This window comes from Girardinichthys multiradiatus, chromosome 4 (assembly GCF_021462225.1).
Source record: "Girardinichthys multiradiatus isolate DD_20200921_A chromosome 4, DD_fGirMul_XY1, whole genome shotgun sequence".
Taxonomy (NCBI): Eukaryota; Metazoa; Chordata; class Actinopteri; order Cyprinodontiformes; family Goodeidae; genus Girardinichthys; species Girardinichthys multiradiatus.
The window spans coordinates 4476842-4493064 of NC_061797.1; the positions used below are offsets into that span (position 1 = coordinate 4476842).

Here is a 16223-nt window from a genome sequence, read left to right on the forward strand (position 1 = left end):
CATCTCTAAATCTCTACACTTATAGGTTGTGGTGGGGGACATTGTTCTGCACGTCAGAATCTGGGGCTGCTGAGATTTTGGTTCCATCTCCATTAACCCCAAAACAGATAAAACAGGTATGAAACCCACACTAGTAGCTCAGAGTACACACCTGATGTAGAAAGTGGTATTTCATAAGTGTCTATTCCTCTAAGATAGCAGGGCATACGTTTTTTAGCAATAACATCCGCCACTGTGTGCATTCTGTCCCATGATGGAAGCTAAAGCGTTGCCACAAGGTGGCGCTGCTTATCTCGTTAGTTTCTAGGGAGTTTTTATTGTTCCAGAAAAAAAAGAACCCACCCATTTAAATTAGTTTGTTTCAGCATTACACTCTAAAAAATGAACATTTTTGAAACCATTAGCATTTATGTAAGTGCATGTTCTTAATATAGTAGTTATTGGGCTACTGGGTCAAGTCAAAAGTATGATAGCCCAGTAAATCTGGTAATGCTCAGATATCCGAGCTTTTCTCCAGGATTGGTCACATTATCTCATTTGAGAATCACCCCGTGCAGCAATAAAGTCTCAAAAGTCGTAGGCACACGAAAGCTGGTTCGTGCATTTGTGCTGACCGATCCGTCCGCAGATGGCGATTCGCACACGCACATTTGCAGATTTGTATTCGTTATGTATTAGTACTTGTGTAGTTTAAATAGTGTAAATTTGAGAATCTGTTTACACATTTGTGAATGTTGAGGTACCCCTTGTTAAGTTAATAGGTCCTGTTAGGTTAATTGCTCTCTCTAAATAGCCCTTAGGTGTGTAAATGAGTGTGTGTGTGGTTGTTTGTGTGCTGCCCTGCGGATGGACTGGTGACCTGTCCTGGGTGACCCCGCCTCCCGCTCATAGACTGCTGGAGATAGGCACCAGCTTCCCGCGACCCACTATGGAATAAGCGGTATAAAAAATGACTGACTGACTGACTTGCAAATCTTGTTGTATGCTTCTGAATTTTTTTTGAGATAGGTTCCATAGGAACGTTTGTGGACTCATAAGATGACGACGAGTCAGATGTAAATATTTGACCTGCCTGACGCTAGGATTAGCCGTTAAAGGAAAGCTTATGGCTTATTCACCATGCCTTTCAAGTCAAACATGCCTGTAACTACCATTAGTATACATATTAATGTGCGTATGAGTGCTGGCTGCGTGTTATGGCCAATCTGTGTTTAAACCATCCATTTAAATAAAGTTTGTCATAACTTTAAAACACAACTCTTAGCTTAGAGGCCTGTTTGCAATGACTGAGCATATAGCCTGCTAGCACTCCAATAGTTCAACTTTAGAACTACATACAAAGCAAAATAAACAATATTTAGATTTTGTTATTCCTCAACTAATTTTCTCTGCCCAGACACAACCTCTTACATGAACGGTTCTGAAGAACAGAAGTGAAGGACGGTCGAAAGGCATTGGTTTTTTTGGCAGAGGTGGCCTTCTATGGCTGCATGACAGACAACGGACAAAGAAACCGTGGGGGCTGCTGTCAGTAGCAGCTAGAAGGGGGTGGGCAGCTTCACTCGATGTGATTAGAGACACCATCTCTTCTGGTGGCACCTCTGCCTGCAGAAGCTCAGAAAGAAAAGTTTAAGACACTCGTCTTAATTACCCCCTTAGCATGAACGCTAAATTACTTGAACAGCAGATCATTACTTCACTCGGTTATCCTTTTATCGACAGATACAGTACGCTGACATCAGATTGTTGTCAACTCTGGATCCCTGGGATTCTTCAAAGTCTTTCTTGGCAGTGAGTTTCAGACTTTCTTGTGTGCTTTCTCCCTGTTATGAGTAGCTTAACTAACTAGAGGCAGTCACCCAAACAACAATGGCGTTTAGCCTAAAATTCCACACCAATTATCTTTTATATTTTAGTTCTCAGAGCAAATTTTGCTATTACCTTAGGTACTTTAACATCCACATTGTGTACTACTGTTGAAGAATCATAAAGGCAAAAGCAGAGGACATATGGCAGTTTTAAGCCTGCAGGCAGGACTGGGTGACAGATTGATATAGTGTGAGTCCAGTTTGACCCTTCCCCTACCACCATCGCCTACCTTCACATATGTACATTCAAACTGGGACTATTGGTCTCCCTGCTGTTTTTGACAAATAGGGCCCAGTGATACTATGTGGTTCTTCAAAGAGATTTTGGTGGTCCACTTACCAAGGTGTTATCTGGGGTCCAGGCCTTTATTTTGTTTTTCGTTCTCAAAGATGGCTTGATACTGATAAATAACTGATAAATAAATGTGCTGCAAGCCACCACCATTCCAAATAAATAAATAAATAAATAAAAGGCACATAAAGAATTCCTCAACATTTATTAATTGTTTTTCTAATTATTTCAAATAAAGATTTTCTTCATTGGAAATTGCTACATTATCAAGCCAGTTTAACAGATTAACAGTTTAAACAGCTTCAATCACTATTTCTTGCAACTTTGTTCTCATGTCAAACAGGACTTTTAACATCAATTTATCAAAGGCACATTGTTTTATTCAAGTTTTCAGCTTGTTTATTCAGAGTTGTGTTTAACATGAACCCACTCATTTGTAGTACAGGTAACAGCACATTAATGCATTCTTTTGCTTCACCTCAAAACATTATTAGTGATAACACAAAAGCTTGTATTTTCACAAAGTTAAAAAGTTGGAGGCTTCAACACACATTTAATGTTAGAACTACCTACACAGCACACTCTTCAAATCCTTATTAAACAAGTTTTGACAACAATCACATGATGTATAGTGATGACTCATTTCATAATCCACAAAATAGAACCTGCAGTTGTTTTGCACTCCTTTAATCTGCTTTTGGACGTTTTTTATTTTTTGTTTCTACTTTGGAGTAGGAGCTTTAACAAGCATTTTGGCATCTGTAATGCAACTGTGTGGGGATAAGAGGTGCTTTTGTTGTTGTCCCTATGATCTAAGCCCACGGTTCTCAAACTGTGATATAGGTACTGTACCAATTACTGTACCAGCAGTGGTGCTTGAGCTGTCTTACTTGACTCAGATGAAATCTTTTTTATTTTGCAAGGTAATTAGACACACATGAACTGTGATGTAGAGCTTAACAAGCACCAACCAAACTTTCTGCATGAACTGAACTGGATGACAGTGAACCAGAATAAAGAGCTGTTGGCTGTTGCTTCTTTTCATTGCAGAACTTAAACTTTATGCAAGGTAGCCATATTGGATCTAGGGGGATAGGAGAGAAACCTACAACTCCCCCGCTTAGAATTCAGACCTCTAGGAAGTTTTTTATAATGTATTTTTTACCTTCAAACTTCAAAACATCTACTTCTGTGTAAAACAGAATGCATGATTACACTAGCTCCATCAACCAATCATGCAAGTTTGTTGTGTTTGTATTAACAACACACAAAAAGCTAAAAATCCTCCAAGTTGTAGTGTCTGAAAGTCTCTGTCATCATGGTGCTACTTTAATAACGAGCACCACCTCAGTAAAGGTAAATAACCACTGATCAAAGCTAATCGTGATTGGTTAAACATTGTGCTTCACTCACACACTTACAAAACAGAAAAAACATGTTGGGATCTAAAACCTGGAACTAAATGAAACAGTGACCCCCGGAGCTGAGACTGAGAGTGACATAATGGTTAATAATCTGAAATCTAAGGGCTGAGCATGATGTTGTCTCCTCAGCATTCTTTGAGATAGGAACCTGAATGGTTCAATAAGAGTGATATCTCATTGGACCTTACCTAATTTTCTGTACTGCTTTAAGCAAACTGTGCATACATCAGGGTTCGTACACTTTTCCTAGAGTAAACTTTTCAAGCATTTTCAAGGTACATTTTCCAACTTTTCCAGCACCAAACAGTCTGTAGCTCTGAGTGCCTTTTCTTTATTGAGCTTTATAGCCACGGCACACACAGCGTTCCTCATGTGAAGGGAGCCTATCAGCAATTTTATTTTTTATCTTTACAGTTTTACTTTAACATGGAATGAAAAATTTAGGTCTTGCACTTTTAGTTTTAGCCATACTGAGATACGGTCACAGTTTTCATTGGCTAGATCAGGGGTCTGCAACCTGCAGCTCCTGAGCTGCAAGTGACTCGATGAAATAATGTCCCGTTTTTTGTGTTTCATTTGTTTGTCCTGTGCCCCCATGAAAACACACTGGCCCCACCCTGCTCTCCTGTTAAATTTGGTCTAGAACCGCCACTGAATGGACATATAGGCAGGAGGCCAAAAGGAATCAGAGGCACAGCACCCATGACGGAACAAAGCCAAGCCACAGCTACTTTTTGCGAAATTAAACCACTAGTTAACCACCTTTACTAGCATTTTCAATACAAATGTTTTGCTGTTGCACAATTTAAAGTAGAGTAGATAACTTAAAGCCTCAGCGTGATCCATCCTTCAAACAATCTGCAATTTTCCTGCAAAGTTGTAAACTACCTTAAATTTAGGATTCCCTCCCACTACTATGGTTTACCGCTCGAGAACGCTGACTCTTCCATCGCGAAAAGCTGCAGGTCCTTCTTGCATACGTTGCAGGAAGCTACTTGAGGATTTGGTCTTTGTTTCAACCATGTTTTGAATCGAGTCTTTTCGAGCCAGAGGTTATTAAAACAGCAACCACCTGGCATGCTGTTTTCTCCCACTCACCGGCGACGTGCTCAACTAGCAAGGCACAGCTACCTGCTCAAAGTAGGCCTGCTTCATAGCTATGCCAGGGGACGCCACCGGTCCGGCGGCTGGTCTTTTCATCAGGTGAAGTCAGCTGCTCACATGCCGGTTTACGAAAAGGAGCAAACCCTCTCTGAGCGGCAGCGAGGCTTTCTGAGACTCCATTAGAGACAAAACGCTCTCTATTTGGTGCCTTTAACATAAAAATATAAAATTTAGATTTTTAATCAAACGGTTAAAGTGATCTTTATTACAAAACTGTACAGATGGAATATCAAGCACTTTCAAGGACTTTATACAGAAATCAAGCACTTTCCAAACCTTGAAAACACGTTGAAATTTCAGCATTTTCAAGGATTTCAAGCACCCGTACGAACCCTGATGAGTGCAGATTTACACATCTTCACTTGAAATCAGACAACTGGTTTACACAGTCACCACATAGTGTGCTTCTAGCTCGCTGGTTACCATGTGAATGAATCAGAGTATGCAGGAGGGACTGAGGCTGTTGATGTTTGCTTCTGAGACACAAAATAAAGTGATCGACTTTTAGACAACAAGTCATCAGAATTCTAGAGCAACTCAATGTTAAATGCCCAATTTAAATGTATTCACCAACATCTTTGCCAATCCAGCTGTTATCTTGCTTCAATAAGACAAAATGTCCAATTTTAAAGGACAAAAATATTTTCCAATAAATATTCTTAATAAACTTTTTAAACTCTCCAACCAATATTATCTAGTAGTTTTTATCTTTCTCGATTGGTAGTATGAGCAGCACTTCAGTCTCACAAAGAGAGGTGTGCAGAGTATGAAGATGTGGAAAACCTTCAGTAGCCTGAACAATAAGAAATATGCCAGAACTGAGGTGAAATGAATCAGCATTAGGTTTAAAGTATAAACATCAGGTAAACACACTAACTGTTAAAATGCACTTTGATACACACAACACTAACTGATTACCGCAGTCTGACTACCTGTCCGTATGTTTTAACCAACCATATTAATTCTAAATCTATTCTGTTATGGAGAAACTATATATCAATTTCAATAAAAAAGTTTTATGTCAGGAAGACAACACAAATCAGTGAAACGGTTACATACATACAGGGCAAACAGCTCCTGTCTTTTTTTCAACCAGGCAGTCCATATGAGGGGGACGGTCTTTCTGCCTTGTTCTCCTCATTGTAGCCTTCATGTTGACAGAAAAAAGGGACTGCAGACTAAAAGCTGGCGTCCATGAAGTTCTGTCGGGTAAATCCTCTCTGTCAAGCACAAAGAAATTATACAAATACTTAAAGAAGAAACTTCCTGCTGAATTTTGAAGAAACTAAGCGCATACTGCAACCTAGAGTTTACAGAATACAAAGTACATGACAACACTAAAGGAAAATGAAAATGTGAAAAAGCTTAGTTTACAGAAAGTGCACCAAACAATTATCCAACAGATAAAATAGCATAGTTGGAATAAAACAAAGATTCATCCTGCAGGGAAGATCCTTATCATTTAACGCCACTTTGGCCTGTAATCTACCTGTTTTTTGGCTTTAAACCATTTTGTTTATGAGTCAAGAGCCACATGAAGGTGCATTCAGCTCAGCCTTTGCAGTTTGTGTTTGCTGTGTAAAGTTCAGTTTGTAATGATTGTGTGTGTGAGTTTGTTGGTGCCATGATTATACAGGAGAAAATTAATGCTCACTGACTTCCAGGTCCACCTCACCAGAGACAAAAGAACCCTGAGATGGATTCTATACAAGGAATGTTGAGAGTTGTTTTAAGACAGCCGTGATGCTTCCAAACAGTCCACAGAAATGTTTGCTTGTGCTTATCTCTGGACACAGTGTCCAGAGATAAGCCTGGCCAGAGGTTGGCAGGGCAGAAGCCAAAAGAAGAAAAGAAGGGCATCCAAGGGGACGTTTAGGTCAAGCAGAATAAAACAAATGAACAGACCCAAGCAGATGTAAAGTAGAAAACCATCTGGTGGAAACACATGGCTTCCAGCTCAAAGCCAACACCCACACATCTTTAGCTCCATTTAGCCTTAAGTTCAGGTCTTCTTTCATTCTTCTGCCAATAATCTAGCAGAAGGAGAGGAAAACTATTTCTAATGCTGTCAAGGCAAGAAATACACAAATGTCTGCCTTATATTAAATGTTTAATAATGCAAACTTAATGTAAACAACCATTTTCATGGTGCTTTACTAATTAAATTAACTTAATTAGAATGAATGGAACCCTACCCAAACTACTTCATTCAATAAAACTAAAAACCACACCAAATAGGGTGTGGCGCTGGCAGTGTAGGGGTCAAGCATGCGACCCATATGTAGAAGCTACAGTCCTCGAAGCAGCCGTCCCGGGTTCGAGTCCTGGACCCGGAGACCTTTGGCGAATGTCTTTACCCACTCTCTGCCCTTATTTAAATAAAGGCCTCTATTGCTGCCAAGAAAATATATTAAACAAAACACACAGAAATATACAAAAACAGAAGTATTACAGATGTGGCAACCCAACAAACATACATAGCTTCATACTTACAGTTTAAGCCAAATATTTACATACACTGCATAAAAAACACGTAACCTTTTTGTTAAATCAGACCCTCATGTTCCACAGTCCCAGCTAAATGCATTGATGGCACACACAGCCCAGTCTCAGTGAATTTACTTGTATGATGCGAACCAGGTAAAAAATAAATAAATATAAAAAAATCGGTAAAAGATAAAATCATCTAACTACAGATACAGATAAATCTGTTGGACTTGTTAATGAAAATGAAAGTAAATATATAGATAAAATGAGTAAAATTAGAAAATTCTGTTAATCATAGCTCAGAGAAAAAAACAATGTCAAAAAGGCTTCGCATGTTCTCTCTGTGCATGCTCGGGTTCTCTCCGGGAACTCCAGCTTCCTCTCACAGTCCAAAAACAAGACTGAATAGAAAACTTTGAACTTGGCGATAAATCAGGTAGCTTCCTAGCTAACCAGCTAAAAATAGATAAAGAAAAGACAGTAATATTTGGGCTTCCTCCCACAGTCCAAAAACATGACTGTTAGGTTAATTGGTCTCCATAAATTGCCCTTAGGTGTGAATGAGTGTGTGCTTGGTTGTTTGCGCTGTGTTGCCCTGTGATGGACTGGCGACCTGTCCAGGGTGCACCCCGCCTCCTGCTTATAGACTGCTGGAGATAGACACCAGCTTTTCTGCGACCCACTGACTGACAACTATATTTGTTGTTAAAGACTCGACAGGGAATACAGTTTATGATCCTGAAAGAATAAACAGCACTTTCAGAGATTTTCACAAAGCTTTATACTGACCACAGATAGACGATCAGATAACGGCATTGATCAATTTCTAGATAAAGTAACACTTCCTAAATGATCAGATAATCAAGCAATGGCCCTGGATTCACCACTGACATCAGCTGAAATCCAGGAAGCTCTCACAAGCATGCCCAATAAAAAGGCTCCATGCCCAGATGGATTCTCAACAGAGTTCTACAAAGAATTCTGGAATATTTTGGTTCCAATATTCTAGAGAATGTTGCAGGAAACAGAGGAAAATAGCAGACTTCCACCAAATATAAGTTCTACCAACATCACTCTCCTGTTAGAAACAGGCAAAGACCCAGTACTTCTTACCGGCTACCGTCCCTTTTCTCTTATTAACGCTTATCTCAAAATAATCTGTAAAGCCCTCACAAAAAGACTAGAAAAGATAACTCTTCTCATAATACATCCTGACCAGACTGGTTTCATAAAAGGGGTGGCATTCATCCACATGCATCTTCATGCAGATTACCTGATTTAATAGACTATTCCTACAGTAAAAAAAATTGAGACTAATGTATTATCTCTAGATGCAGAAAAAGCATTTAGACCTGCAAAAATCATTCTGTGTGTTCAGTGACCTGAGAGTCAGCAAACCTTTTATTCCTTTTCATTTCCATCTCCGTGTCCATTGTAACTGAAATAATCCCAAAGCAGTTTGTAATAAAGTTTTTTATATATATCAAGCGGAGCATCAATGCATTAGCTGTAATGCTCCATCTGTGAAAGTAAATCTGTTGGGCTTCTTCTAGGAACTCAGACAACAATTCCGAAAGCTACTCTGCTGGACATGACATGTTTAAAAAAAAAAGAAAAAAAGGAATATTCACCCATTATTGAGACACATAATGGGTCAAAAGAGTTCTAAGGAGTTGCCTTCTCCCCAGGGAGAAACATTTGATTTTATGCTGAGAAAATATGGGCCTAAAAGCAGTGAGTGCATAAAATTAACACAAAATATAACCAAAGGCCAAAAATGACAAAAGATTTACAATTATAAAAGTTTAAATGGTCCTGTTAATTGAATTAAATGTTTCCAATTATAACAATGTTTTCTACTTGGAACAAAGGTGATTTGGGAATTTCCATCTTAGAACTGAGCGAGGTGGACCTCGCTGTGTACAGTGAGAAGCAGTTCATTGCAGAAGACCCCTCCCTGGCTCACCGTGGCGGAGCTGGGCTCTCCTAACAATAGCTAGGGGGAAGGTGACAGAGCGCAGACAAGGCTCTGACTCTTGGTCCAGACGTGGACCAGTTTTAACGGAATATTCCCCGTTTACCCAGAAGGCCAGAAGGGTTCTAAGGAATTACCTCCCTTCCAGGGAGAAACATTTGCGTCTATTTTGAAAAAAGATGGACCAAAAAGCACCAAGTGCATAAATGAATGGATTAAAGATTTAAATTGTCCTGCAGGGGGTTCATTTAGACTTATGATTTTACAAAAAATTCATTAATTAGTTCATTTCAATCTGTAGTTCAAATATTCTTTGCTGTCCTTTATCATGCCACTCCAATGTGACCGATGTGATTTTTTTATGTTTTGTTTTTATGTTCTGAACAGCACTTAGCTGCTGAAATGTGCTATACAAATAAAACTTGCCATGAACTTTCTTGGTATCTTGTTCTTGAGTGATAGAATAGAAGATGGATGTGGGCATTTCTGCAGTAATGCAGGCACTGCAGCATCCTGTCACCTTGAGGAAACAGTCATTTTCTATACTGCTCCTTCCATAGTGGGTTGCAGGGAAGCTGTTATCTATCTCCAGCAGAATATGGGCAGGGGTACACCCTGGACATCGCAGGGCAACACACAAACAACCATGCACACACTCATTCACACACCTAAGGCCAATTTAGAGAGACCAATCAACCCTAACAGGCATGTCTTTGGACTGTGGGAAGAAGCTGGAGTACCCAGTGAGAACCCACGGATGCATGGGGAGAACATGCAAACTCCATGCAGAAAGACCCCCAGCTGGGAGTTGAACCCAGAACCTTCTTGCTGCAAGGCAACAGTGCTACCAACTGTTCCACCATGCAGCCCTACATTGAGGAAACGTCTGAGCCAAAAGCCAAAGCTTTCACTTAACTGCTTAGTCTATGTTGCGACTCTCACCTATGCTCATGAGATATGAATCATGACTGAAGGAACTGTTGAGCTGTTCTGGTAGGGAATGCCCACCAGGGATAGACAAACATTTTTTAATGTCTTTCTCAGATTGTGTCAAACTTTAACATAGACCAAATCTAATGGCTCAGATGTCTTTCAGATGGATTTGGTCTGTCTTTGCAGACTAATGATGATTTAGATCTAGAGCTCTTTGTGGAGCACTGCATGGGTTCTCAGTAATAGCTTCCAAAATGCAGATCTCCCTTTTGGAATCAACTCTAGTTGTTTTGGCTGCATCACTTAGAAACCTTAAAACAAAAGCAATAATGTAACCTACACTGGTCTATTAAAAAGTAAATGATGGTGCTACAAATTGGACAAAATAGTCATTATATTGTAGATAGTTTGGGTGGAGTGGCAACCACATATTTTACACCCACTCATTAAGACACTCATTAGAGGTAGCAAGCGCCACTAAAAGTTACAACGTTAAGCTGACTCAGTATAACAATCTATCAAGTTCAATTAGTGCATTGCTTTATATTCCTGGCTCACTATAACATAAAGCATTGATGTTGTTTTTTTCTCATTTTATCGATCAATTTTCTATACTGCTTCTTCCTATTCTAAGAAAATTGAGAACATTAGCATTCATACTTTATCATTCAGGTATGTGTGTGAAAGCTCATCTATAAGTAACAGTATGCACGATTTTTCCTAACTACTCTTCTTTAAAATATTTGATAAAATCTTCATCCTTAAACAATAATATATTGAACCTCGAGCTTTTGCTTTGTGGATTTTCTTTCTTATTTACTAGAGTTAAGGAGATGGGACCATGATCGCTGACAGGTATAGGGTGCATCTCAGTGTCTGAAATGTCAGTCAACAACGAGCTGCTGACTAAGAAATAATCCAGATGAGAGTAAGAGTGATGGACATGTGAGAAGAAAGTATAATCTCTGCGGTTAGCGTGAAGAGATCACCATGCATCGCAAAGTCTGTAATCACTCATGCACTATATTTATGGATTGCCAACTGCGCTGAGTCCCTGTTGTACTCAACCTGTCTTTTCGTTAGACCAAACTTGAGATCGCCCCAAAGAAGTGAGCAATTCAAGTGTTCAGACAGTGCAGAAAAGAAAGTATGGAAGAATGGGGGGTCATCAACATTTGGGGCATATATTCTGATAATACATAACTTTTAGTTATGTATGGATATTTTTATTATTGTCTAATACTGTAAAATTGCTACTCTCCTTTGTCTAGAATTATAGTGGGCAGAAAACTAATAAGAAAACTCAGGTGATTTAACCTGTTAAGCCCGACCACTGGGTTGAGCTGTGTGGCGTGTTTACTTTTCTTTTGGGTTTGATCACAAATTAATCAGACATAGTAACAGTTGCAATAGTGTTTCCACTTGAAAAAATATTCTTTTATGTCTTAACTTTACACAGGTACCAAAAGTTTGCATGTAGACCTTATAACTGTGGGGATATACTGTATTTATTTCTGGTGGAAATCGCAGCTGTGGCAGATTTATGAATCTCTTCTAATAAGACAACGTCTGCCTGTAGTCTATTAACTATTTCTCTCTTTTGCCAGCTCCAGGCACATTCCACGTGACAAACCTTAATGTGCCCATAGTTGTGCATGTGTAGCTAAAGTTGGACAGCGCATGTCACCACAGAAACAGATAGATCAAGGTGAAATCATAGTAAGTGCTTGGGTTTCCCTGATATAAAGTCCAGAAGCAGATATAAAGCAGAGAAAAAGACAGAAAATTAAGAAGGTGCTGGGGGTAAGAGGGGGTGAGAGATATAAGGTTATGTTAAGAAATATTTGTGCGTGTGTCTGTGTGTGTTGTTCGTACTTTAAACGTTTCTGTTTTTCTTGAATTTCTTGGGCTGTTTTACCTGAGTTTGTCATGTTTGTTTGTTTACCAGTAGACCCCCATATTATGCACATCTCTCACGAGATCTCAGCCGCTCTTCAACTCCCTCCTGCCCCGTTTTCTTTGTTTCATTCCTTTGTTCTGTGCCCCCATAAAATAACAATGGCCTCACCCTGGCCTCACTGGTAAATTTGGCCTTTTAAAACTGGTCCACCTCTGGACAAAGAGTTGGAGCCTTCTTGGTGCTATGTACCTTTCTCCTAAGATACTTCTCCTCCTGACCTAAAGACTGACGCCAGACCCAAAAAGAGCAGTTCACCTTTTTTTAGTTCAGAACCATGGCCTCAAATTTTGAGCAGATGACTCTTCCCAGCTGCTTCAACCTCAGCTGTGAACTGCTCATGTGAACACCGAGAGTTATGGGTTGAAAACGTCAACAGAACCGAGCTATTTGCAAACAGCGAAGATGAGACCTTTAGGGTTCTCCTTCCTGGACTACACTTTGAGATTCTATCCATGAACACCACAAGCAGGATCAGTAACCATACCTGAGGTAACATACATTCTGTTGGAAGACTGCAAACAAAAATTTCTGGTTGGCTAATTTTTTTAGAGACCAAAACTGCTCTAACAGCGCCTGGAAAGAAAGCACAGAATCAAGTTTGTTTTGCATATTTACAAATGCATTTGTTGTCACCCTTGGTAATGATGTGTAAAAAGCCTTCAGATACAATAATATTGTGCTCTTAAGCCTTTGTACAACCTAGTTTTGTCATTAGGACAGCACTTGGGCTTCTACTATAACATTTACTCCTACAGAGAAGGGGTCTTTGACCATTCATTCATAGACATGAGTCTTCTCTTCTGCTCTTCAGCTCCCACCAAAGTTTTCTATAAGATTTAGATCTGGAGAATCTGATGGCCATGGAAGAAAGTGATTATTGCGTCTACAAAACCATGTCTGTGTTGATTTGGCCAGATGTTTAAAACCTGCAACCTGCTTTAAGGCTCAATAATGGCCCAGTTTGGGTTTACTGGTAAGGTCCACCCGGTTTTAATTAAAAATGTCCTCGTATTATAAAACGTTAATCATCCCATCCTCTTTTCCAGGGTCTTTGGGAGAGAAAACAGCCCACAGCATCACAGAGCCCCCATCATACCTCCACCAGCCTGTAGTAATCTGAAAACCTCAATCTTGGTCTCTAATCAAAGGACACAATTGGATTCAAAGTCAATGTATTCAGCATTTAGCAAATTCCACCTTTTAATCTGTGATTGTAGGACAGAAAAAGCTTTTTATTCTGACAGGCGGGTAATTTAACATCTAGTAGTTGTAAAAACATGGTGTAAGATTTTGTGGATGAAGACCAAACGCAGACAAGCTGAAGGAAAGTAAATGGTGGATAGATAATCAAGAAAAAGAGTAACTTAAAGGAACATACGAGAAGGGAACCAGAACAACTATGCAGTAAATGACAAAGGAAACCAGGACATGCTCGCCAGTAGAATTCAGCTGTGAGGGTGAGAAAACAGGGCATAAATACTGAGGAGTGATGAGCAGGATAAAACATGGGACAACTAGAATCCTATCTAAACACAGAGACTAAGACAACAGATCTGAATATCAAAAACACAGAAATAACTCAAAATACAAGACCTAGAATACAGAACCCAGATAAAAGCCAACTCAAAGTCTTTGGGATCGTTACACTTGGTGGCTCAAAGTGCCACTTTTTGCTGCAGTGAGATTTGGACATATTTTTTATTTCCCTTACTACTATTTGTGTTGGCAAGATGTGTTCTCAGAAAGTCAGTGATTACTAATTAGAAGTCCTTATAATGTATAAATAGAAATTTATGCTTAATTTACATTTATATTAAAGATATTATTATTCTATGGCGTTTTGCACATCTTTAACAGATGGGGCAGTAAATATGGCCAGCACTGTGAAGAACCGCTTCGATTCTTTTCATTAATTTAACTATTTCCCTTTTTTTTGTTTCTGGGTCCATTTTGAATACCTTCAAGGCCTCCAAAGTTCACCAATGAAAACCTTAAATCTTCCAGTTCAATAGGTCTTTGCAGAACAACTTAGAAAGCAAAAGTAGCTCAGAAATGAGAATATTCAACATATAAAACAAAGCTCAACATCAGATGATGAGACTAAGGGCCGAGATGATCAGATGAAATTGACTGAAAGTGCTCTATACGTATAAGGTTAAAACAAAATGTGTTCTTAGGTTGATATAGTTTGTTGATGTAAAGCACTGCTGGACTCACCAGTTTGTAATCTCTGTGCAGCTTGTTGTACTGGAACATGTTGCAGAGGACGGTGGAGGCTGCTCTGGCAGCTTTAAGACTCCCAGAGCTAAACAGAGACAAAGTAGGCAGTTCAAAATAAGGAGCAGGAGGAAAAACAAGAAGGAAATACCACAGCTAAGATGGGGGCGGAAAATCGCTGATAAACATTTATTAATGACCTGCAAAAATTGTTTTGTGTTCAGTGACCTGAGAGGAAGCAACAGAAGCTTCTAAACAGGAAACAGAAACAGATAACTAGGAAAATTTCAGTTAAAACTGGAAGAAACTAACAACTTGAAGAAAGAATTTTTAACCTTGAACTCCAGCAGCTGTCAGTCCTACCTGTTGTCATGGGATGTCTTTATGCCCATCAACTTTGGAAGGCCATTGAAGTAGGCGATATCTCGGGCTGCTAAAGAACTGCAGGTAACCAGATAATTCAGGGCCCCACAGATGTTGACCACCACCTCACTGGATGGGGTCTTCTGAAGACCATCACTTGGCAGCTGGTACACCAGAACGTTCACCATGATTTTAGCTGCCAAGAAAAAAAGCCAGAGAAAGAATAAGTGAGACACACCTCGAGGGTTTTATGTTTATTTTGTGAAAACATGATTTGTAAAGAGTCATCACTTGAAAGTGAGGGAGTTTCATTTCTTTTTCTATAACAATACTTGTTTGCATCTCACCCGTGTGCCCTTTGTCTGCAGCGTGCCTGGTTAGATTTCTCAGCAGGCCGGTCAGAGGCCTTAGGAGCATTTCACTGCTGCTGTCTAACAGATCCAGCAGCATGGGGAGCATCCTCTCCTGCTCTGTCACCACACTACTCAACACTGCTGACCACTAACCCAAACAGAAACATATTACTCCTGTAATCTTCTCATCTTACAGTTCATTTCTTTTCCAAAGACACTTTATTTTAAAAGCATCAAACAAATTCAAGAACAACTAATATATATCACTGAGTTTGTTTCGGGATAAATAAATAAATATACACGTGCTTCATTTTCGTTTGCTCTGTGAGCTCACCTGTGCCTCTCCAGATGTGATGTTCTGCAGGGCTCCAACAGCAGCTTCCAGAGCAGCTGAGCTGCCTTCACTGTTCTGTAGGACGAGCTTGTAGAGCCCAATCACCTTCGGGTGCCACAGCCACTCAGAGCCCTTGGGGTGCGGCAGTGTGGGCAGATTCCTATAATGAAGCTGTAAGGAAGAGGAAGGGCAAAGCATCACAAAGCCACTTGGGACAATCTTCCTCCACAGAACACGTTAACAGTGTCCCCATGAAAACCCCTCTGCCTTGGTCCCAACACGTCACCCTGAGTGGACAACAATTAGCCCCATGTAGAAATCATAAAAGTATTAGCATCTGGTGACAAAGATTTTACCTCAGTGTTTTTTTTGCTCTGCAGAGTAAAGCAGCCAATCATCTCAGTGGTTCTGGAGGCAGAAGCTCTTGATGGGCCTTCCAGATGGAGGCGGACTGAGGGAGGAAGCTCTGCATACAGCTGGTATGACAGATTCCTCATCACACACAAGGAATTTTCCAAACCCTAAACAGAAAGAAGAAAACACAAAGACGATACAATTGTTTTCATTTTTAGTATTGGTAAATATGGTACTTTGAATTCAAAGCACAGTTAATGTTTTAGTGCAACATTCTTTGAGATGGTTTACATTTTTTGTGTATCACTATCGAACAAATAGCGTTTTAAGACAGAAGCATCTATGTTTAGATACTCTCAAGCAATAAAACCACAGTAAGTAACCTCATTTGAAGTTACATCAGTTGCACAATTTGACCTGACATTTGGGATGAGCCTTAGAAAGCAGGGCAACTAAAAAACACAGAATGAGTTCTGTTTGTATGTTCTAACAATGAGCT

General features: G+C 39.7%; 1 protein-coding gene across 1 annotated transcript in view; it reads right to left on the minus strand.

The window, feature by feature from the left end:
- Positions 1 to 2348: 2348 nt before the first annotated feature.
- The window catches only part of pkp3b (plakophilin 3b), a 43881-nt gene continuing 30006 nt past the window's right edge, over positions 2349 to 16223 (minus strand). The window contains exons 8-13 of the mRNA XM_047363192.1: positions 15727 to 15891; positions 15371 to 15541; positions 15031 to 15184; positions 14684 to 14879; positions 14321 to 14408; positions 2349 to 5968 (exon numbers count right to left, since the gene is read on the minus strand). Of these exons, the coding sequence (XP_047219148.1) occupies positions 5927 to 5968; positions 14321 to 14408; positions 14684 to 14879; positions 15031 to 15184; positions 15371 to 15541; positions 15727 to 15891 (816 nt within the window). The 3' untranslated portion in view covers positions 2349 to 5926. The remainder of the gene's footprint in view (positions 5969 to 14320; positions 14409 to 14683; positions 14880 to 15030; positions 15185 to 15370; positions 15542 to 15726; positions 15892 to 16223) is intronic.